Genomic DNA, 22,391 nt, shown 5'->3' with positions numbered 1-22,391 from the left:
GTCATATCTCACTCATACAAGCATGGTACGCGTTCACCTACACGAGCTTAGACTGTGTGCTAGGAACGCGCCTCTTTCATATATTTGAATCGCCAGTGTCCGAGGTGTGCCAATGAGGAGGCACACTGACATTTTATCCCGCCAGGCGGCGCCTGTGTAGTGTGCAAATGCTGTGCAAGTGTCTAGACATGTCACTGTCATTCATATGTGAGAGAAAATAATATTTTTCTCGCTCTCACGTATGAAATTCTTTATCTGTGCAATGGACTAATAAGGTGGCGCCATCTGTCATAATCTTTGAATGTGCCTCCTCATGTCGGTGATGGTGACTGTAATCACTTTATCATTAAGAAGGCATTGATCGAACTATCACGACAAATACGAAAGTTTCCGAGAAAATACGATGGAAACATTTCGCACCACATCTGTAATTTAACTAATAACACAGTAACGCGCCGTGGAAGCATGGTAATAAATGGTACAGAAAAAATGCTGTCTATTTATTAAAATTCAATTGTATGAAATGAATGGGAATCATTCTTTTTTAATTTTAAGCTTGATTTTTATATAAAAGAATATTTTACCATTACCGCTTAATATATAATTGATGTTTTTAATAAAAGCTAAAAATACTTTGGCATGTTTTATTTCAAAACTTAATTACTCTTAAAATTAGTGGAACATTTGATAGAAGTACAATTAACTAATTTGATGCTATGCAATCCATTGGAAACTTTGTTTAAAACTTATTATCTACTGATGTATATGTATCAATGTACATGTAAGTCAGCGTTCCCACTTAAGCGTCGCGTGTCTCGGGGCGCGCAACGGACGTCTGCGCCACGCCGCCTCAGTGTAATTCAAAAAACGTCTCCTCAGTACATTTTGTATAGGAAGGACGTAAGACGCGCCGCCTTGGCGGCGCGACGCGCGCCACGCCGCCGCCACACCACCTGGGGCGCGTCTTACGTCCTTCCTATACAAAATGTAGATTTGTTAGACCTGTACCCCAAAAGCATAAAATTGTTGTAGTAATTCACCGAATCGCATTTCACCTCGATCTCATATTTAATTTTCGCATTGTGTATTAATAGTTTTTTTTTCAAGTGGCTGTAAGTTTTAGTCGCATTTCACCTCGATCGTGCATTTAAATATCGCGTTGTGACTCAATCGTTTATTATTTTAGTCGTTATTAGTTTTAGTCGCATTTCACCTCGACCGTGCATTTAACTTTCGCGTTATGGCTGAATCGTTAATTACTTTAGTCGCATTTCACCTCGATCGTGTATTGTATTGGCAACGTGATTCAACGCAACAGTATGAAGATTGAGTAGATTGATGATTCTGTAGACTTGGGTGTAATTCTTAATTTCGGATACTTGGCGTTAAAGAAAGCAAAACAAATGGTCTAATGGCCGCTGTACACACATGGCCAACAGTTCCACCAACCCCCTTGGCCATGTGTGTAGAGGGCTACTTGGCCGTAAGTTGGCAGTTGGCGCTTGCGCTTGCCGGCCAACCGATTCGTGTCGGTTTTTTGTCCACACATCAAAGGATCTTGGCGCCAATGGCCAACTGCGTTTACACGTTGGCGCTTCATTCAGTTGGTCGTCAGCCGTCAGAGAGGACAGTAGTGATATATTTACGAAAATAATAAGTTTATCTATGCCAATAATAGTGTAGATTTTAGGAAATAAAATAACCTTGCAAATGTTTAATGTATTTCCTAAAAAAGATAAATGTTCTTATCAGAATATTCAAAAAATTGTTAATATTGCAAATAATTTAATTTTACTACGGGGTTATTATTTTTTAATATTTTTTTTCTGACAACGTCTATGACCAAGAATTTCCTAGATTTTTTCATTCCACGTCCATCTTTCATGAAGAGCCAATGCCAAGTGATTGGTTCGCCAATGTGTAAACAGCGGCTCTTATCTTGGCCAAGGGGTTTCACAAAGGGCTGGTGGAACCGTTGGCCATGTGTGTACAGGGGCCATAAGACACAAAGCGGCTTTATTACTCCTTAAAAGAAACCTAATTATCTTCTTAAACTAATACAAATCTGCTTTGTTACTACTTAAACTAAAACACAACAGAAAACGTATTAAACGTAAATTAACGTATCAATTTAATTAGAGTCCCAAACAAACATCGATCGCGGCGAAATGCGTCTACGGTAACATACTACACAAAAAATTTAATTCTACAATTTAATTATACTAATGTCAAAAGCTACGCGAAAAAGTCGATCACGGCGAAATGCGTCTACGGTAACATACTATACAAAAAATGTAATACTATACTGAGGAGACGTTTTTTGAATTACACTGAGGCGGCGTGGCGCAGACGTCCGTTGCGCGCCCCGAGACACGCGACGCTTAAGTGGGAACGCTGGCTAAGGCATAAACCATAAGATGTGTTTTAAATAAACCATAAGATGATTAATTATGATTCACATCTAAAACTTAGATACTATACATAAAATATCATCTGCAATTTAATATCAACTAACTTCTGCCTACTTCGTCTTCGTCTAGAACGGTCTGACGGGATGATAAATCGTAGCATTGAACTCATGCGGTAACAGAATGTATGGAAACGTGCGCTTACAACAGCGTTATATAAGTTTCCCTACATTACGTTCATCGCATGAAATGACCACGCACTTAAAAAATGTGATAATGTAACGGACAACGTTATTTTTTTATCTACATATTTAACAAGTAGTTAATATATCAATAGCAGTGCGTCAAATTTGCCGAGTCTAGCAACAACAACAAAAAAATCTATATCAGTTACATACCTTAAATGCATATTCGAGGGCCTCTAAAATGAGTAATCCGGTTGCATATAACCAAAACTTTCAGTTTGCGGTTAGATTTATTTCTTATAAAAATATAATTTATAAAAAAACTCTACAAAGCACAAAATGTACATCTCATTTTACTTAGAATAGGTAGTTAAAATATAACAAACGAATGAACTTATGATACTGAATGTTTACTATTATCAATGAGCACATCGTATGTAATATGTATGTGTTATAATGTATATTCACTCAAACTGTCGCCCAGCTCAGTAGTATAGTCGAGTTCACAAATATCTTTACAAACCAATGCCAAATAAGTATTTTTTTTTGCAAAAAAATCATTTTTGGCACAAGCTTTATCGCCGACTGTACCTTTCTTTCAATAGTCATCTACTGCTCAGAGAAGTTTCTAAAAACCCCGTACTCGATGGTGATACGACGTTTCATTTCAGTTCCTATGACCACTATTATAGTGGTCATAGGAACTAAACTAAAAAAAATATTATAATAATATTGCATTGTCACGTGATTTAGAATTTGTGCAAAATTTGAGTTCAATCAGGGGCGGCTCACTCCGCGATTCCATCGCCGCGCTACAAGTACATGCGGGCGGCCGCGAGTTCGCGGCCTAATCAGGGGTGGCTCGCATTCTCACGGAACGCAAGTTCGCACTTTCTATTGTTACTATACGTCGCGAGTTTTTTTAAAGGTTCACACGCGACAATCTTACACAGATCCACTATTGATTATGTCATTTATGGCCCACGGAAACGTTCAATCAGGCTTGTGACGTTGGGATTTAGACAAAAATATATAAATACTGTATATACCTAGAAAGTACCCAAGACTTGAATATAATAGCATAACATTTTATCTGAGTATTAATTTTTTTTAATACATAGGCAACCCTAGCGTCCGACGCTGCGCACGTGCGGCTCGTTTCTTTGTAATCATTTTGTAGGTATTTAAAAAGGCGGCATTTCGTGAACTTCAAAGCAGTGGGCCTTCTGTACTTGTACTATTATATATTCTGTGGTTCAATCGGAAACTGGGAAATGGATCAAATTTAGCTTCTACGCTTTGACCCAAACTAACATACTAACAAGGCAAGTTGAATAAAAGCTTGTAAAAATATTATCATGTCGTTAAGGCAGTAACAACAATGTTGTATACATATATTTGGAATGTTTGTTTGTAAAAATGTTTGGTCACTCGACTGTACCTTAACTTTACTATTAAGTATCAGTGCTTATATTAATAATTGTATCAGTCCAACTTCATCAGAGGTTCTGCTACTCGAAGGAAGGTCTTCTCAAACTCCACAGTGGTGAAACGATCCACAGATGCCCTGGATAATAAGAAATTGATCTTTTAGTACGTAAATTGCCAAATATAAGGTGTTAACAGATTAGTCACGGATATTTTAAGGGACGTTTATTAACATTAAAACAATTAACTTCCACAAGAAATTAAAAACCTTTTCATATGATTTTTTCTAAACAAAAAAATAATGTATTTTTTACATAAAAATAATCACCATGTACATTTAAGCGGGGTGCACGACTTTTTTTGTAACATGGGTATTTTTTACGCGATTCATACTCAGAATCGGGAGCTCTTTCGATCCTGATGGGAGAAAAAAATGTCCCAAGATTTCCATTCCATTACCGCCATACAAAATGTATGAAAAAATGGTAACGGAATGGGAAAAAAACCTTGGGACACTTTTTCTCTTATTAGGATAAAAAGCACATAAAATTTTCCAAATCCAAAAAAAAGTAGGGTGGACAAATACTGTATATAGAAAATTACTGTCAAAGTAAAAAAAGACTGCCATCTCTCGACACTGGCTTTAAACTTTTGAATCTCCGTTTTGTCAATTTGGCCCATATTCTTAGCTTGATATGTGTTAAAATGTCAAATATTAATATTAGCGCCATCTAGCCGAGCGTATCCCAAAGGTGTATCGCCATCTATCTCACCGTACCTTTTTCTGTATGGTTTTGAGGTACGTTTTTTTCTTAGACTTTATCGGTCTATACGGAGTTATATAAGTCTTTGACTAAAAAATGAAGGTGTATCAGGGGCAGCTCACTCCGTGATTCTATTGCCGCGCTAAAGGTACATGCCGACGGCCGTGAGTTCGCGGCCCATTCAGTGGTGACGACCTTCGCACGGCGCAATAGAATTCAATGTCGGCTGCTCGCGCCCAGTCCGTTTGTTAATGTAGGTATAAATTTAGAGTGGCGACATTTTGTGAATATCAAAGCAGTGAGCCTTCTGTACTTGTACTATTATATATTGTGTGGGTGTATATACTAACCTAGCTGCATCTATAATCCGCTGCCGCTCCTCGGGCGCTAAAGCTATGACCTCGAGTATAGCGCGCGCGTACTCGTCGGCCTCGGAGCACAGGAAGCCGGTGCGACTGGTCTCGGTAGTCTCCACTATGTCCGCGAGAGGGCCGCCCGAGCGGTGCGCGATGGTGATGAGACCCGCTGCCATTAGTTCTACTACGCCTGGAAAAAGATAAAATAGATCAAGGCAGTTGAAAGCCTTCAGTATGCCTTACTTGGACAAAATTTCAAACTTCAAACTTTTATTTTGTACCATATCATACACAGGATGTATTTTGATAGTCGGTCGATCGGTGAGGGCAGCTGCCAGATTCTGTGTAACGAAAAATGGTCTTAGAGACCTTCGCTCGAATTAAAATTCATAAAGATTAGCGTTTACAGAATTTTGGAATTAATATACAGGGTGCGAGAAAAAGGTCATTTTTCACTTCAACTTCCTTTTGGCGCCAATCGATCCCATTCCTATCCAGGATCAAAAAATCAACATCAGCACGGGTAGCATGGTCGCGCGATAGACCACAGTATAAAGCAGTAATAACTCTTCTAACAAACTTCACTCCGCGCGGTGTGTCGAAAACTACTCTCCATATGCACCGAATACATGCGAAACTGGTAAGTATTGGGCTGGACAGTCGGGGCCGCGTTCGCGCGCTGTGTTGACGTGTTGAGTTCGGGAGAAAATGACGTCTGCACCGAAGACATATTTTCGTTACTGTAGTGTTTATGGGTGTATGGAGAACAGTTCTCAAAATGCGGAAATGTCAGAATGTTCTTTAGAATGCCTAGACACCCAGAAAAGTAAGTGGTTGTTATATTTTTGCAGTGTTAGGTACATTATTGCTTACGTAAATGGCGTAAAAGTGAGATTTAAAGCTAGAATGACACATTCAAATCAATAAGGATTTATCTGTAAAGTCATTTAGGTAGATGCTGCGATCTATCTAGCTCGAAAGTTTGGTACCTACTTAAATATTGTGCAAACATCTATTCAAACATTTTATGTAAATACGATTTCGTCAGTATTTAAGAAACAAACACGTACTTGAATCTTTATTAGATAAAAAGGTAGAAAGAGCGTTGGTACTAGCATAGCGCCATACACAGTTACTACGAGTAGGACAGTAGCACAGGTACAACCCTGCGTGACCTTGCGCAGTAGTAACGACCGCGTCGCCGCTGCCGGAGATTAACTACTGATTTATCTTTATACTGTGGATAGACGATAAAATATCAGGCCGTCCCTATCGCACTATTAGTAAGTGCGATAGGGACGGCCAGATGTTTTATCATTTATCGCGCGACCATACTTGCCTGCCAGGAAAAGCATTTACAATGGAGAAAAAGTAAAATATTATTCAGTTTGTTGTATTTAAAGGAGAAAAAGAAAAATAATTTATTGTCTTCGGTTACCGCGATATTTACTCATGAAATAAAACTATGGAAACAGATTAAATCGAGTATATTGAATTTACAATTTATCCCGACGTTTCGAACACTTTACAGCATTCGTGGTCAACGGGTTAAAAGTTGTAACGGGTCGGGTTGTATGGATTTTGTGGTCCGAAATAAATTATTTTCAACCGACTTCAAAAAAAGGAGGAGGTTCTCAATTCGACTGATTTTTTTTTTCTTTTTTAAGTGCTTGTTCGTGTTATTTTCACTGAGAGTCATAAGGTTTTACAGGGCATTTCTTTAAAATATCTTTTTTTTAAATCTCTAATATTTCGTGTCTTTCCTGCTATTTCTAGTCAGAATAATGAGCTCTGACCATATCGCAGCAAAAACAATAAGTGACATCGAAAATCACAGAATATGAAATACGTAAAAATTGTTTTTTTTTTTTAAAGAAATCTATAATAAAATCTTACTGATGCCAAAGTGCTCGTTCCACATCGCATGGAGTCCTATACTGCTGGTCTGGTACAGCTGAAGCAGTCGCGTGTAGGGCGCGTTCACGACAAACTGTACACTGTTCTCGAGAGACAAGTGTTTCGCGAGATCCTTGAGGTTTTGAACGCGCTCTTCATCTTCGGCGTTACGACAGGCCCCAACGAATACTAGCTTTATCTGGAAAACACGTAAAGTTTAAATTAACACATGCAATGCCAACACAACTTTCGGGTATTTTATGATTTCGTTCCCAGGCCGGACAGCCCAATAATCGGGAGTCAGGTTCTATAATTCGTAGGAACATGACTTGTAACATTACTGGGTATCCTTTTCTGGCATAAAATGTGTCATGAATTGGTTCCGGAACGGATCCGCGTCGAAACCGTATCTAAGCCGTATCGAAAAATTATCTGAATAACAAATTACCTTGTTCCAAAGCACTTCGTCAAAATCAAATCAAAAAAATCAAAATAATTTATTCAGCAAATAGGCCACAGGGGCACTTTCACACGTCACATGTAATTACAATTGATACGATTATATACTAATTCTAAGTTCTAACTAAAGTTATTATTATTCTCTTTATTCATTTTGATTCTTAGGCTAGGCTTTTTTATAATATGATTATAAAAGTAAAATACAAAACCACATACAAAACAATACAAAATATATAAACACATTATAAAAAACCTAACCTAGGGTGCCGCCAGCAGCGGGGCAGGGCCCAAGCTGCCGGTGGTTAGGGCTGCAGAGAGAGGAACCGTCGAACTATCCGCGCTGTGTCCAAGATCACCGCCTTCTGCATCTGGCCCTTGATCCAGCCACCTAGCGAGAGTCTCTTAAGGTGTTGGTCGAGACTCTTCGCTATGAGACCGTTCGCTGAAACGACTATCGGAACAATGATCGAGCTAAGTCTAGGTACTTACTGGACTTGTCCTTCTCGGCTTTCACGAGATTCTCATCATGGGGGATGGTGATGTCAACGAGCACTGCCCGGCGTTGCAGTCGATCTATTATCACAATGTCAGGCTTATTGGCTACAATAGTCCTGTCAGTGATAATAGATCGATCCCAATAGAGCGTGGCACGACCATTTTCGAGAACTGGCGCAGGTAAGTACTTGTAGTACGGTACTTCGCGGTCCACAAGGCCGTATTGAAGAGCAAGTTGCTGGTGAATGATCCTGGCTACGAGATTATGTCTGTGCAAGTACTCGCCGTTAGCTAGATGAGAACAACCGGAAATGATATGCCTGAGTGACTCTCCGGGACGGCGGCATGCCCGACAAATGTCAATGTTATTATTATTATTATTAAGAGCCCGTATTGTCCCACTGTTGGGCAAAGGCCTCCCTCAAATTCCTCCACGCATCCCTATCCCCTGAAGTCTCCCACCAGTCCTCATCAAAGGCGTCAAGCTCGTCGCGCCATCTCTGGCGAGGTCTACCGCGACGCCTTACAATTTGTGGTACCCAACGTGTGGCTATCTTGGCCCACAGGGCATCCGGCATCCGGCAGACGTGCCCCGCCCAGTCCCATTTAAGCTTGGCGGCAGTTGCAGCTACGTCCGTTATTCCCGTTCTGGAGCGCAGTATTGTATTCCTAATGCGATCGGTTAATTTCACGCTCAAAATACTACGCTCCATGGCCCGCTGACAAACCTTGAGTTTGGATTTTTGAGCTTTTGTCAAAGACCAAGTCTGTGCTCCGTAGGAAAGGATGGGGAGAATGCACATGTCCATGAGTTTTCTTTTTAACGATATTGGAAGGTTTCCCTTCATGTGCTCCTTCAACTAAAGTTAACTCTATACAATTAATTAGAGATGTAGAAGGTCTCTAAATGTCGAATTACAACCAAGAACTACACTAAATATAAAAAGTACAAATACAAAAAAAAGTCTAAAATTACTTTATAGGTATACTTAATCTAATTCTCCTTAGAGATGTATATGGTCTTGACAAGTAGACTTCGTTCTTGACAAGTAGATTTCTTAACTCGTAGCATGAGTGGATGATCCTGACCTGTGACAAACTAGTATCCGAATCGGATCCGTATCTAAAAAAAGAATTACCTTGTTCCAAAGCACTTCGTTCTTGACAAGCAGGTTCCTCAACTCGTACATAGCTTGTAGCATCAGTGGATGATACTTTTCGGGCCTAAAATATGTCATGAATTGGTTCCGGATCGGATCCGTGTCTAAACCGTATCAGTGCCGTATCAATACCGTATCTCAATAACAAATTACCTTGTTCCAAAGCACTTCGTTCTTGACAAGCAGGTTCCTCAACTCGTACATAGCTTGTAGCATCAGTGGATGATACTTTCCGGGCCTAAAATATGTCATGAATTGGTTCCGGATCGGATCCGTGTCTAAACCGTATCAGTGCCGTAACAATACCGTATCTCAATAACAAATTACCTTGTTCCAAAGCACTTCGTTCTTGACAAGCAGGTTCCTCAACTCATAGATGGCTTGTAGCATCAGTGGATGATCCTTTTCCGGCCTGAACTGAGACACAGACAGAATCTGAATCGGATCCGTGTCTTTGACTAGAGACCGTAGCTGCTTTAGCTCTGTTACCTGTACACATAAAATAAAAAATAATAAAATTACATTACGAGTAAAATGGGCCATTTGAATAAATATAGATTAGGTAAGATCTAAATAAAAAATAAAATAAAAATCATTTATTTCGGACCACAAAATCCATACAAGGTTAATACTTAAACCTAATACTACCACTATGTTAATTTCCTTAGTGCCTAATTACTATACATATACTATTTTTCAAAATTGGCTAGGGAGAGGTGCAGGTTCGACCAGTGTTGCATATAGCGACTATCAAGCCGGCCCGCTATCGCACCCAGGATACCGTTGCTGCTGCCAAACACTCTGCTACGCGTTGCTGCGGCACGCTTTCTTAATGTGGCATAGAAACCGTCTACTTGAGCGTCCGCAAACATACCAGACGCGCTACAGAAGCGTGGCAGCCGCAACAGCACCCTGAAGGCGTTGTTATACTGGACCCGTAGAGCACTGATCGAGCTTTGCGAATAGTTAGCCCATAGGCTGCAAGTATACAGAGAAGTACAATAGGCTCTAAAAAGCGTTATTTTCACCTGCGCTGTGCATCCTCTGAACCTATGTGCTATCATATTCGCCCTTATCGCCAGCGCCCTACGCTCCCTATCTATGTCTGCGTCATCACGCAGATTTTCATTTACAATATGGCCAAGATACTTGACACAAGTCACTCTTTTAAGGGGTGTCCCATTCAGATACAATGGTGGTACAAAAGATGGACATTTTGACCCTGATTTAAAAACCATAAGTTCACTCTTGAGAGCATTATATTTGAGGCCATGATTACAAGCATATCTCTCACATACTTTAAGCAACATTTCAAGTCCACAAGGCGAGGGACTGAGCAACACCATGTCGTCCGCATAACTAATATTATTCATACAGACACCACTTATATGACAGCCGACATGCATGCTGCTCAGTTCCTCGATGAGCGCGTTGACGTACAGGTTGAAGAGCTTCGGAGATGATCTCCCGCCCTGTCTCACTCCGCACTCCAACCTGTACTCCTCCGACACTTCCTTGCCCCATCGGACAACATTAACTTGAGACAAGTACCAACTCCTAAGTATATGCAGGATGTCCTTCGGGACCCCGGACGTTTCTAACTTGGCCCACAGTAGATTGTAATTAACAAGATCAAACGCTTTGGAGAGGTCCAGGAAACATGCATATACAGGCGTCTTCCTATTGGTATAATATTCAACGGTGTGCTTGAGGCTAAGTATTGCGCTTTCAGTAGATAGTTTGGGTCGAAAACCAAACTGCGCATCACTGATCTGTATGTATCTATCTAACTCAGCATCGAGCACCGCATCAAACACCTTAGCCACGGCCGTTGCTAGAGAAATGGGCCTATAGTTGGCCAACTTAGCTATATCGCCTGTTTTATTTTTTACAATGGGAACAACCACAGTGCGAATCATATCAGGTGGTAGGTAAGCATGGCTGATACATAGTGAAAAGAGCATTGCAAGGACCCTGGGCAGATGGGGCCCGGCATGCTGCAGGTGCTCAATGCTAAGCCCATCATGCCCAGGGGACTTGCCGCCCTTCATATTCTGAATTATTTTAGTTATTTGATTTGCAGTAATTTTAGTCGTACACACAAACCCATGTGCCCTAACCACCTCACTGCTGATCTCAGTACTAAGGGCAGACTTGACAGAAAAATGATTCTTAAACAAATTAGCTATATTAACAGGATTGGTCTCATTATCAATACTCACAGAGAGCCCAGGCCTGTGATTTAATCTGTTTGTACCTTTCCAAAAGTTGCGAAAATCATTTTTACCATGAAAAAAGGCCAGCCGGTCCATTTTAATTTGGGGGTTTCCCGCTAGCTACCCATATTTGAAATCTATGCCTGGCCTCTCTGTGAGCCTCACTCACATGTTTATTCCATCCCATAATTTGTTTATTCTTCCTATTACATGGTTTGTTACTACATGAAACAGAAGCAGAACTAAGGGCACAAATTATATCATTATACATCTTAGAAATTACATCCTTATGAGAATTATTATTACTTTCATAACAACAGCTGTCAGCACACTCTCTAAGCTGTGTAGGGAAGTCAATAGCTTTTAACAATTCATTACATTTATTTTTATAATTAATAATATCATTTGGTTGTTTGTCACCCCAGAATACTTTAGACCTGTCAAAATTACAATTATACGTTTTATAGTGGGTCATATCCAAGTTGCATTGTACTTACTAATAAAAAAAAATTAAAAAAAAGAGTTTTTTCTTAGTATGTAAGGAAGTAAGGATATTATAAAGGGTGGTCACAATAGATCACCGCTGGTCGACGGGACGAGGAAAGACCCACACTACCCCATTTGCCTTTAGATTAAATTATGCTATTGGCTTCGGCCACAAGCATGCCTCCCAAAAGTCCGGGACCCCGTGATATTTTTCCGTTCAAGGACACATTTTTTTAAGATTGAAAATGAATAAAGGAGATAATCCATACTAATATTATAAATGGGAAAGTGTGTGTGTCTGTTTGTTTGTCCGTCTTTCACGGCAAAACGGGGCGACATATTGACCAGATTTTTTATGTGGAGATAGTTGAAGGGATGGAGAGTGACATAGGCTACTTTTTGTCTCTTTCTAACGCGTGCGAAGCCGCGGGCAAAATCTAAGTAATAAAGTATCTTACTTCACAGGGCGGATAGACCCGATGCGTCTTGCAGGGCGAGTTCCACAGCTCGTTGATGTGGTCCTCCGTCCATGTTCCGTTCACCATTACTACGTCTGCGCAGCGCCCTACGATTCCATACAGCTGAGAAAAACATGATGTCATCAATATAAACAACTTAATAACATTTTAAAGGCTCAATTGATTCTTCAAAAATGGATAAGTAGTAGTAGTAGTAAACTCTTTATTGTACAATTAATAACAAAAAACACAGTAATTACAGTAAAGAACAGTACAAAGGCGAACTTATCTCTTTGAGGGATTTCTTCCAGTTAACCTAAGAATAAGAATGTTGCATTTTATCCACATGAGAGCAAAGTAATTCACTTGTGTGCGGGCTAGTAAAAATTGACCTCTAACTTATGATTCATCATCATCATCCTCATCATGGGAGCCTGTGGTCACTTTGACAACTAATCCTAAGATTTGCTAGCGTCGATACGCTTACAAAACAAAAATAGCCCAAAAAGATAGAGACGTTCACCCCAAAGGTTAAAACAATATAACACTAGTTTTCCTTAAATTCTCAAGGCTGTTTTATGTATGTGTTAGAAAATACTGTTGAGAATTGCTAATAAGCATTTCGTTAAACTTCGCTTGTACTGAATGTTAGTTATAGTTACTACCAAAGAGGATCGAGTATTATAGAGAATTACTGTCAAAGTAAAACGTGTAATCACAGTGCATACGCATAGACTGCCATCTCTCGACACAGGCTTAAAACTTTTGAACCTCCGTTTTGACAATTTGGCCCCTATTCTTAGCTTGATATGTGTTAAAATGTCAAATATTAATATTAGCGCCATCTAGCTGAGCGTACCCCAAAGGTGTATCGCCATCTAGCTCACCGTACCTTTTTCTGTATGGTTTTGAGGTACGTTTTTTTCTTAGACTTCAGTCTATACGGAGTTATATAAGTCTTTGTTACTACTCACCCAACCAAATACTTTATAGTACACGAGCTTGCACCAAGTGAACACAGGGTTCCTCGCTATAATTCCCCTGTTGTTGTAGGAGACTATGCGCTGCTGTACTCTGCGCATCATGCTAGTGGTGATTATCGGGTAGTGGGTGTATGTGCCCACTGGACACTGTGCTAGGTACCGGAAGACTGGGTACGTGAACGCGTAGCCGGTTGTGTCTACGAAGATATCTGTAATAAAGAAAAAAAACGGATGAGCGAATAAATTGCTAAAACATATTTAGGCTGTAATAATGGATTGAGAATATCTTCTAATGAGAAATCAAAGAAAATTTAGTATATTTTTTTTATACTACGTCGGTGGCAAACGAGCATACGGTCCGCCTGATGGAAAGCGGTCACCGTAAGTTATGGACACTGCAACTCAAGCAGTGACACATGCGCGTTGCCAACACATTAGAAACACTAGATATTAAAACTGCTAAACGAGGGAATTCGAAGCGAGTGGCGATAAATTAAAACGCGACCGCAGTGATTGTTTTAAGTCGGCACGAGTTACGAATTTCCTCTTCGCACGTGTATTGTACACATTATCTCAATTTTCTCTGGAATTACACATTAACCATCACTTACAATGTTATTATACACTAATTAAACTCACAAAGTATTGAAATCAATCAAAAAAACTACTGAATAATATCATTTCTAGAACGATTTTCATCAATTATTGTAATTACGAACGGATGACATAAAAAAATTCTGACATTACGAAGTCTAGATTGTCTATGAGTCGCAATGTTGGGATGACAACTTATCGTTATGAACGATCGATATTAACGTTAGAGTTTGTATAGCTTGGAAAAAATGCGTTGATATTAACTACAATAATTTATCATATTTTTAACCGACTTCTTTACATAGAAGGAGGAGGTTGTGTGTTCTGTTTCGTATTTATGTTTTATGTACTTATGTTCATCGATGACTCCGAGAGCCACGATCCGATTTTAATCATGTTTCTGAAGAAAGCGAAAGTGAGACAAGTCTTTTTCACAGGATTATTGCAAATGTGACGAAAAATAATTAAATTTTGGTTTTAACATAGATATTGTGTGACGTAAAATTGAAAATCCTCTGATGACGTCAGCAGCGAAATTATCGTTAATACATCATTTTATCGACACTTCCATTCCCTAGTAATTGTCTTTGACCATATTTGACGTTTCGTTTGTTTACTATATTGGACAAGTAAGGCTGAACTGACTTTACGGCGTTTTACAGTACATAATATGACCATTTCATTTTTTGACATTAGTTGCGTAATGAGACTAACTACTGTGGTAATATGGCGCCATAGATACAAGAATGGGGTTGAACTTATATTTTTAATCGTAGAACAGTTTATGTTTTTGCTTTATGCCATGTTGCACAGTTTGTGCTAGTATGGTACTCTGGCAGAACATTGCAGAATAATTTTTTAACTTCTGATTAGCAGTAACGTCTGCAATCGATGCCATTAATTAGGCTTAGAATAAATTTAAAAGTGGAAAATGTCTGAAAATGAGTTCAAGTCTCACCCAAGGCAGATATTTTCCGCTTTTAAATTTAGTCTTTGCAAAAAGGAGTGTACAAGTTTCTAATGGGTTGGCAACGCGCATGTGACACTCCTTGAGTTGCAGGCGTCTATAGGTTACGGTGACCGCTTTCCATCAAGCGGACCGTATGCTTGTTTGCCACCGACGTAGTATAAAAAAAATTCTAAGCCTATGGCAGTAATAATTAAGAATTGATCTAACCTGGATTGAACTTCATGAATGCCTCCATACCCATCACCATGGAGCCCAGACTCTGCATCAGCAGCGTAAAGTAAGGGTATGACTTCGCCTCTATTGCCCGCTTTGACACCAACCTTTGGACAAAAGTGTAAAGTAATTACAAGTGCAGAAAAGAGGAATTCCAAAACGAGCGATGATAAATGAGGAGGCGCGCTCAAAGATTATGACAGATGGCGCCACCTTATTAGTCCATTGCACAGTGTTCACACAACATACATACGTTTACCCAAGTACTCGTACGAAGACCGGTTGACGACGACGTGGGGCCGTGACGTCACACACATACGTCACGGCCCCCGCGCCGCGTACCTACATTAGACTGCACCTTACAGCCGAAGCGTCTACACATATATCTGTATAGATTTATCAAAATTACCTAAACTACTTGTACCTAGTTATTAAGTTAATAAAAAGAAGATAGTACTATCCTGGAGTTCTTCATTCTTCATAAGAAGACCTTATATTGAGGAGTACACCGAACACACAGATAAAGAATTTTCATATGTGAGAGCGAGAAGATGATTTTTTTTTCTCTCTCACATATGAATGACAATGATATGCCCAGGCACAGGCGTTGCCTGGCAGGATAAAATGTCAGTGTGCCTCCTCATTAAACCACGACCGAAGAGGGTTTTAAATCGACACGAGTTACGAATTTTCTTTTCGCCCGTGTATCGTACGACGTTTTTCAATACACACGGCCCTCTGAAGTTTCGACCTGACAAGAAATGAAGCACTTTGCGCACTAGTTGACATTTTAAATATATAAGAACTACTACTGAAATAATCAAAACTGACTCAGGAATATAATAAGTCTTACTGGAATTCGACGGGCCAGCCCGCGTAACGGCCCAGCCACGATTGGTCTAAGCGCGACAGTGGTGAGCGGCAGCCATACGTTCGAATGAAAAGTCCCATCGCTGTGTCTCGCTCCAATGTATGGCCGCCGCTCACCGCTGTCGCGCTTAGACCAATGTCGTGGCTGAGCCGTAAAGTTGGGTGGGGCAAACAGGCAATAGCAAGGCGAGGAACAAGGCTGGTACCGACTACAACAATAATTGATTATTTTATGATTTGGATGTTTAGATCATTGCAATCCGATAAGAAATCTTATTTAAAAGGTTTGGGTATGAAATAGTATCATATTATTCAGTTTCTCCGTGTTTTTCTTATGCACTCTGTTTTGAAGACGGTTTTTTTATAAATAAATACAATTCAGTTCTGGATTTAATCAATGCAATGGCTTACTAAAATTATTATATTAACAACATCTGTAATTTAAAATGGTGTCCAGTATGCAGCCATGCTTGCAAGACTAGTCGAGCAACAAGTATGTTGGCAACCATAAAAAATAAAATTACCTTATTAAGTTAAGTTTGCTGGCATCAACTTTGACGTTAAATGTATTTTGCACTTTGTTGACAATAGCCTGAGGCTCGGCCGTCTCCACTGTGTAAATGTATATATTTGTGTCTGGATATCTGTAACAAAAAGACAAGTTTACATGGCATATAAGTTGTTTTAATCAATTCCAACCAACTGTTGTTGAGCAACTGTTACACAAGGAAGTAGTAATACATTTTGAGATAGGTATTGGAACTAGGTATTCCCGGTCAGCGCCGGCTCGTGCACTCGATCAGGGTAGAGCGAGTTTGAGTTTCGGCGCCCTCGACAAGTAGTGTCACTACGCAGGAAAAAAAGGCGAATTTTTTTTCATAGTAATGCCGTATTATATAATACAGAATTTATGGATTTCACCATACAGAGTACGAAAAGGACAAAGGGTTGAAATAAATGTTTATTCCTCCTTCCTAATAAATGTTCTGAACTTAAATGCATGCTGTTCTTATAAATATACCAAAGTCACTATAAGTGTGCCCTTCAGATTTGAGGAGTTCGGTTCTGACCATCATCAGCACTTCCACTGCACCAAATGTCACTGTTCTGGACGTAAGTGCATGCTGTTCTTATAAAAATACCAAAGTCAGTATAAGCGTGCCGTTCAGATTTGAGGAGTTCCGTTCTGACCATCATCAGGAGTTCCACTGCACCAAATGTCACTGTTCTGTACGTAAGGGCATGCTGTTCTTATAAAAATACCAAAGTCACTATAAGCGTGCCGTTCAGATTTGAGGAGTTCCGTTCTGACCATCATCAGCAGTTCCACTGCACTAAATGTCACTGTTCCGTACGTAAATGCATGCTGTTCCTTCAAAAACACAAAAATCACCATATGTATGTCTTTCAGATTTGAGGAGTTCCCTCGATTTCTCCAGGATCCCATCATCAGAACTGGGTTCTGAGAAAAATGGGACCAATCTGTATGCATATACTATCAACTAAAAAAAAAATTTTCAAAATCGGTCCAGTAACGACGGAGATATCGAGGAACATAAAAAAAACAGACGAATTGAGAACCCCTTCCTTTGAGATTTGAGGCGGCGGTTAAAAATGGAGTACTATAGTGGCCAAGTCACGAAAGCAGACTTGAAATGAAAACGCAAGCGCGGAATTTTTCCTAAGTAACTAAAAGAGAACTGATATTAATAGTAAGAGCGAGCGAAGCGAGCGCGATTTTTTTTTCCCTATTGACGCAATTTATTAAGACAACCCGCTAACGGGGAATCTGCGAACTTTAAGGTTTTGACCTCCTGCAGAGCTGCGTCTTTGGCATATTTTGGAGTAGGTATTTTGACTTCACAGGGCGCCTATGTTCCCGACTTTTAGGCCTTATATTTCGCCATCACTATTATTTTTATAATACTGAGAGTTAATTAAGAGATTAACTACGGACTCGAACGTCACCGTTGGGATACCCATTTCGGTATTTGGCCACTAAGTGCCCTTCGGGATCTTAGTGCTTTGAAGTTTTATTTTTATTTTATTTTCTTTATTGGGGAAAAAAACAGACATAGGAAGGTCATACAGATTAGAAGATATTGAAATACACAATAATAGGTACAACCTACATCCTGAGACAATTCCCACTAAGATTTATAGCCAATAGTATCTGAGTGGCATTGTCATAGGGCAATGGTATACAATGATAGATCTTAATAGGCACTAAACTAAGATACACTAACAATATGATACTTAATGTTACTCAAAGATACAGTGTTAATACGAGCATAGTAAAAAATTGAGTTAATACTTGCAGTTATAAGACGAGGCAAGGAACTATACCTGTCTACACTGGCCATTAACATTACGGCTAAAGCAAAGTGTGTATAGTTTCTATTAAAAGGAGACAACTTACAAGGAACATAGTTATAGACTTCATAATAGTGAATTCACTTTGCGTTTGAAATTAGCACGGTTATTATTAAAAATGTCAACCGAGACCAGGCTTTCGTTGTAGTTTTGACACATTCTGCGAAGCGGAGCACGGACTCCAGCGTTACTCGACACATTAGGTAATGCAAACAGGGATATTGTTCGTGTCCTGTAGGTTGGAGCACGGAAACCAATACACTCTAGCAGTTCTGGACTATTATAATGACCCCTGCATATGTTGAACAAAGCAATTGCATCCTGAGCGTCACGCCTGCTAGTCAGAGTTTTAACTTTGTACCGCTCAAGGAGCTTATCGTATGACATTCGAGCATGGGTCAGTCTATAGTGAAGAGCTCTCAGGAACCGTTTCTGTATAGCCTCAATCGCATTCTTGTAGATTTGATAATGAGGGTTCCAGATTTGGGATGAATATTCAAGACAGGGACGAACTAAAGAGTTGTATAGCAACAGGTAAGATGAAGACTTTTTCAGAAGTTTGGCTACCCTAAGAACGAAACCTAACATTCTATAAGCTTTGGCTGTAATTATGTAGACGTGTTGGTCAAGGGTAAGCTTTTCATCTAAAGTAATCCCAAGATCCTTAACCTGGTGCACTCTTTGGACATTTTCTACTCCTATACTATAACTATTTACTATTTTGTTTTTGTTTTTTGTGAAAGTTATATGTACGCATTTGTCGTAGGCTAGATATAATTTGTTTGTTAGGCAGTATGTGTGGAAGCGATCCAAGTCATCTTGGATAAGTCTACAGTCGCTTTGATCTTTCACCTCTTTATATATTTTTAGATCATCTGCAAACAGGGCAAATTTACAGTTTAAAAAGCATTCACTAATATCATTAATAAACAGGATATATAGCAACGGCCCTAATATGGATCCTTGGATTACACCTGATGGCACCAGTGACGCTCGGGATTCGTATCCATTTACGGTTATTTTTTGGGTACGATTATCCAGATAAGAAGCAAACCATCTCAACAGGTTACCCTTAATACCATTGTAAGCTAGCTTACGCAGCAGTAAAATATGATCGACTTTGTCAAAAGCCTTACGGAAGTCCGTATAGACCACGTCGACCTGCGTCCGCTTATCCATAGAGGTAAAGAGAAAGTTTGTATATACAAGAAGGTTCGTTAATGTCGACTTTTATTATTTATTTATTATTTATTAATCAGGCAGGCAGTTATAACAACTGATAGTTGCCTGTATCCAACAATTCTTTCTTAAGATGTGTTCTTTAAATTTGTTAAGTAGTTATCTAGTCGGTTCTTAAACTGGTTAACATTCAGTGCTGAGATCACGTCCTCTGGTAGTTTGTTCCATGTTTTGACCACTCTGTTGCTGAGAAAGTGTTTGCGAGGGTTGTTTTTAGACAGTTCAGATATTAGTTTGTACTGGTGGCCTCGCAGACTTTTGTTCCATAAACCCATGTTGTTGTGGAATAATGTTGTTTTTGACAAGAGGATAGATTACATCATGGACCAATGACTCCAGTAGTTTGGGAATACAGGATTGTACAGAAATTGGCCTATAGTTGCTTATTTGAGATTTAGATCCAGATTTATGAATGGGAGTAACATGGGATATTTTCCAGTATTCAGGAAATGTCCCGGCTCTAAGGCATTTATTGAATATGTTATGAAGTTCGCTCATTTTCTCCTGTGACACACAAAATTGCGCCTCTCTGAGACGTCTTGCGCCTTTGGCTTTATGAGGAACTCCGCTATGGACTATCGGATAGACTCATATTTTGCATTTGGATAGCGACGTAACTTTGTCGTTCGGCCGCACAACAATGTGGTTCGTCAAGGGAGAATCCTCCTGTTACAGCGCCCTAGCAACATCACCCTTATGAGTGTTGGTATATGTTGGCAATGTGGTGCAACTTTCCACTTAATCTGAATTACAAATCTAGATTTTCAATAGCTGGATTCATTCCCGACTCCTCTCGCAATTTTGTAATATGTGCGCGCCCACACAATGTATAATTTTTTTGTATGGATTTTTCCACATTCACGATTTTGGCGCCCCTTTACCATGTGGCGCCTAGAGCGGCCGCTCCACTCGCTCTACCCTTAATCCGGCCCTGTTCCCGGTGAACTATAGTATGGGGTTCTTCAAAAAGGAGTGTACAAGTTTCTAATGGGTCAGCAATGCGCATGTGACACCCTTTGAGTTGCAGGCGTCCATAGGTTACGGGTTACGGTGACCGCTTCAGATGGGCCGTATACCTGTTCACCACCGATGTGGTATAAAAAAAAACTATGGTGTTTATTCCTGACAGTCACATGCTGGAAGAAATTACAGAAAGAGTTCACAATATCCCTTGAAGTAATGCACAATATACCTCAAAACAACTGTAATAGAAGGCTATTTTGCAGGTGGATTCTTAATAGTTATGGGTTGCCATATGTCCATGGTCATTAATTCTTTGTTGAAGCATGACATCTCATTGTCCCCATGAAGAGGAGAATTGTCTGTCAGGTCTACTAGCTCTACCTACACTCTACTATTATGAAGACCAAGATGGTAACATCCGCATACTTATGGCAACTCTATTAATAGGCTATCTAAACACATTCCGACGACATGGAATGGAATGTGCTCCTACTATCTATATTCCCTAGCAAATTCAAAGATTGGTTATGCTATTACTGTATGTTTGTTGTTTTTAGGATCTGTCTTCTCTTTCCATCTTATTCAGGGTGCCTACTGCCTATCAGTTAACTAAAAATAAATGCTTTAAGAATATGAAATATTCTTGATAAAGAAAAAGTTTTACCTAGTCAGAATGGCCTTGATAGCCACCCACAGCACTCGTTCGCCGCCGCCGCCAGCATTACAGTACGGGTGGAAGAACGCCAGGTTGGGCCCGTCTCGCAGTCTTCTCTGCTTCTTCCTCTCGTAAATTCGCATGTACCATGACGCGAAGATGAACGCGCACGGAATTATCAGGAAGGCTCCGATCAGTACCAGTGTTAAGAAGAACAGCGGGAGAACTACTAATAAACTAGAAAAAAAAAAAAACAATAAACATTTAGTCCGTTAGTCCGTTACTACGTTGAATTAATCAAAAGGTTTATTATATGTAAATATTTCCTGAAATAGATTCATTCGTTATTATAATAATTTCAAGCAATATAACTGTACAATATAGGAAATATTCGTAGGAAATCACGTGAATTTTCGTGTAAAAAGCCGACATGTTTTTAAAAAAAGATTTATGTCGTGGATATTTCGACTTACTATTTTAGTTGGTATATAAAAAAACTACTTACATAAAGGCTTCGAAGAGCATTTTAATTGATTAAAGTAATAGAGATGTGAGCTTCTAATTTACGAAATAAGAAGTATGTAAATAAATACGGCAGCCAATCCACAGATGCCGTGTGTAATTTGGTTTGCTTTGCTGTCAGAAAGCTGTCAACTGTCATAACTCTCAGCTGACAGCTGTCATGCCAAAAGACGTTCGGATACTATGAAACACACATTTTTATACATTATAATATGTAACAAAAATAATATAAAATAATACATTATATATTATTTTATACAATTTAGCTTTTTTGTAAATTGTTTTTATCACTGCGAAGCATTTTTATTCGGTCAGGTTCTTCAGAACGCAGTGATTTAATGCTCTTTGATTATAACTGGCCTATTGAAATATTGAAATGACGTATAGTATAACGACCAATCTGGACCAATTTGGTGCCCCTTGGATTTGACGAAATTTGATTTTGAATCAGTCTCTAAAACTTCTACAGCTTGTTAGTTGTTGCTGCATGTTTTCAAGAACTTGGCTTGTAAACACCGAATATCTGTCAAAGTTATACTTACGAGAGTTAACGATAACGCAGCTACGTGTTACATAACAGAGATAATGCAGACAATTTGCTGTCGGCTGTCGCAGACATATGTTCAATAGACGACGCATTAAGGATTTCTTCTTATCGTTTTTAATAAGTAGTAAAATTAAATGGATGTAAGTATTCT

General features: G+C 39.4%; 1 protein-coding gene across 1 annotated transcript; it reads right to left on the bottom strand.

The window, feature by feature from the left end:
• Positions 1 to 3,853: 3,853 nt before the first annotated feature.
• LOC125235849 (GDP-Man:Man(3)GlcNAc(2)-PP-Dol alpha-1,2-mannosyltransferase) lies at positions 3,854 to 21,814 on the bottom strand. Its single transcript, XM_048142458.1, has 10 exons — positions 21,677 to 21,814; positions 21,181 to 21,408; positions 16,466 to 16,585; positions 15,066 to 15,178; positions 13,286 to 13,503; positions 12,312 to 12,434; positions 9,479 to 9,640; positions 7,038 to 7,236; positions 5,136 to 5,331; positions 3,854 to 4,160 (listed from the first exon to the last, which is right to left on the bottom strand). The coding sequence occupies exons 1-10, from the start codon at positions 21,694 to 21,696 to the stop codon at positions 4,079 to 4,081; spliced, it is 1,461 nt and encodes a 486-aa protein (XP_047998415.1). The 5' UTR covers positions 21,697 to 21,814; the 3' UTR covers positions 3,854 to 4,078.
• Positions 21,815 to 22,391: the final 577 nt, after the last annotated feature.

Source organism: Leguminivora glycinivorella, chromosome 18, assembly GCF_023078275.1.
Source record: "Leguminivora glycinivorella isolate SPB_JAAS2020 chromosome 18, LegGlyc_1.1, whole genome shotgun sequence".
In the NCBI taxonomy this organism is placed as follows: Eukaryota; Metazoa; Arthropoda; class Insecta; order Lepidoptera; family Tortricidae; genus Leguminivora; species Leguminivora glycinivorella.
The sequence above is the reverse complement of the archived record's forward strand: the minus strand, read 5'-3'. Positions and strand labels throughout refer to the sequence as shown.

Excerpts from the sequence above, each read along its gene's own strand:
- LOC125235849 (XM_048142458.1), bottom strand. The coding sequence starts at position 21,696 with ATGCTCTTCGAAGCCTTTAT. Across the intron at positions 21,409-21,676 it reads ATGCTCTTCGAAGCCTTTAT|TTTATTAGTAGTTCTCCCGC; the intron begins GTAAGTAGTTTT and ends TTTTTTTTCTAG. Across the intron at positions 15,179-16,465 it reads AGCAAACTTAACTTAATAAG|GTTGGTGTCAAAGCGGGCAA; the intron begins GTAATTTTATTT and ends TTTTGTCCAAAG.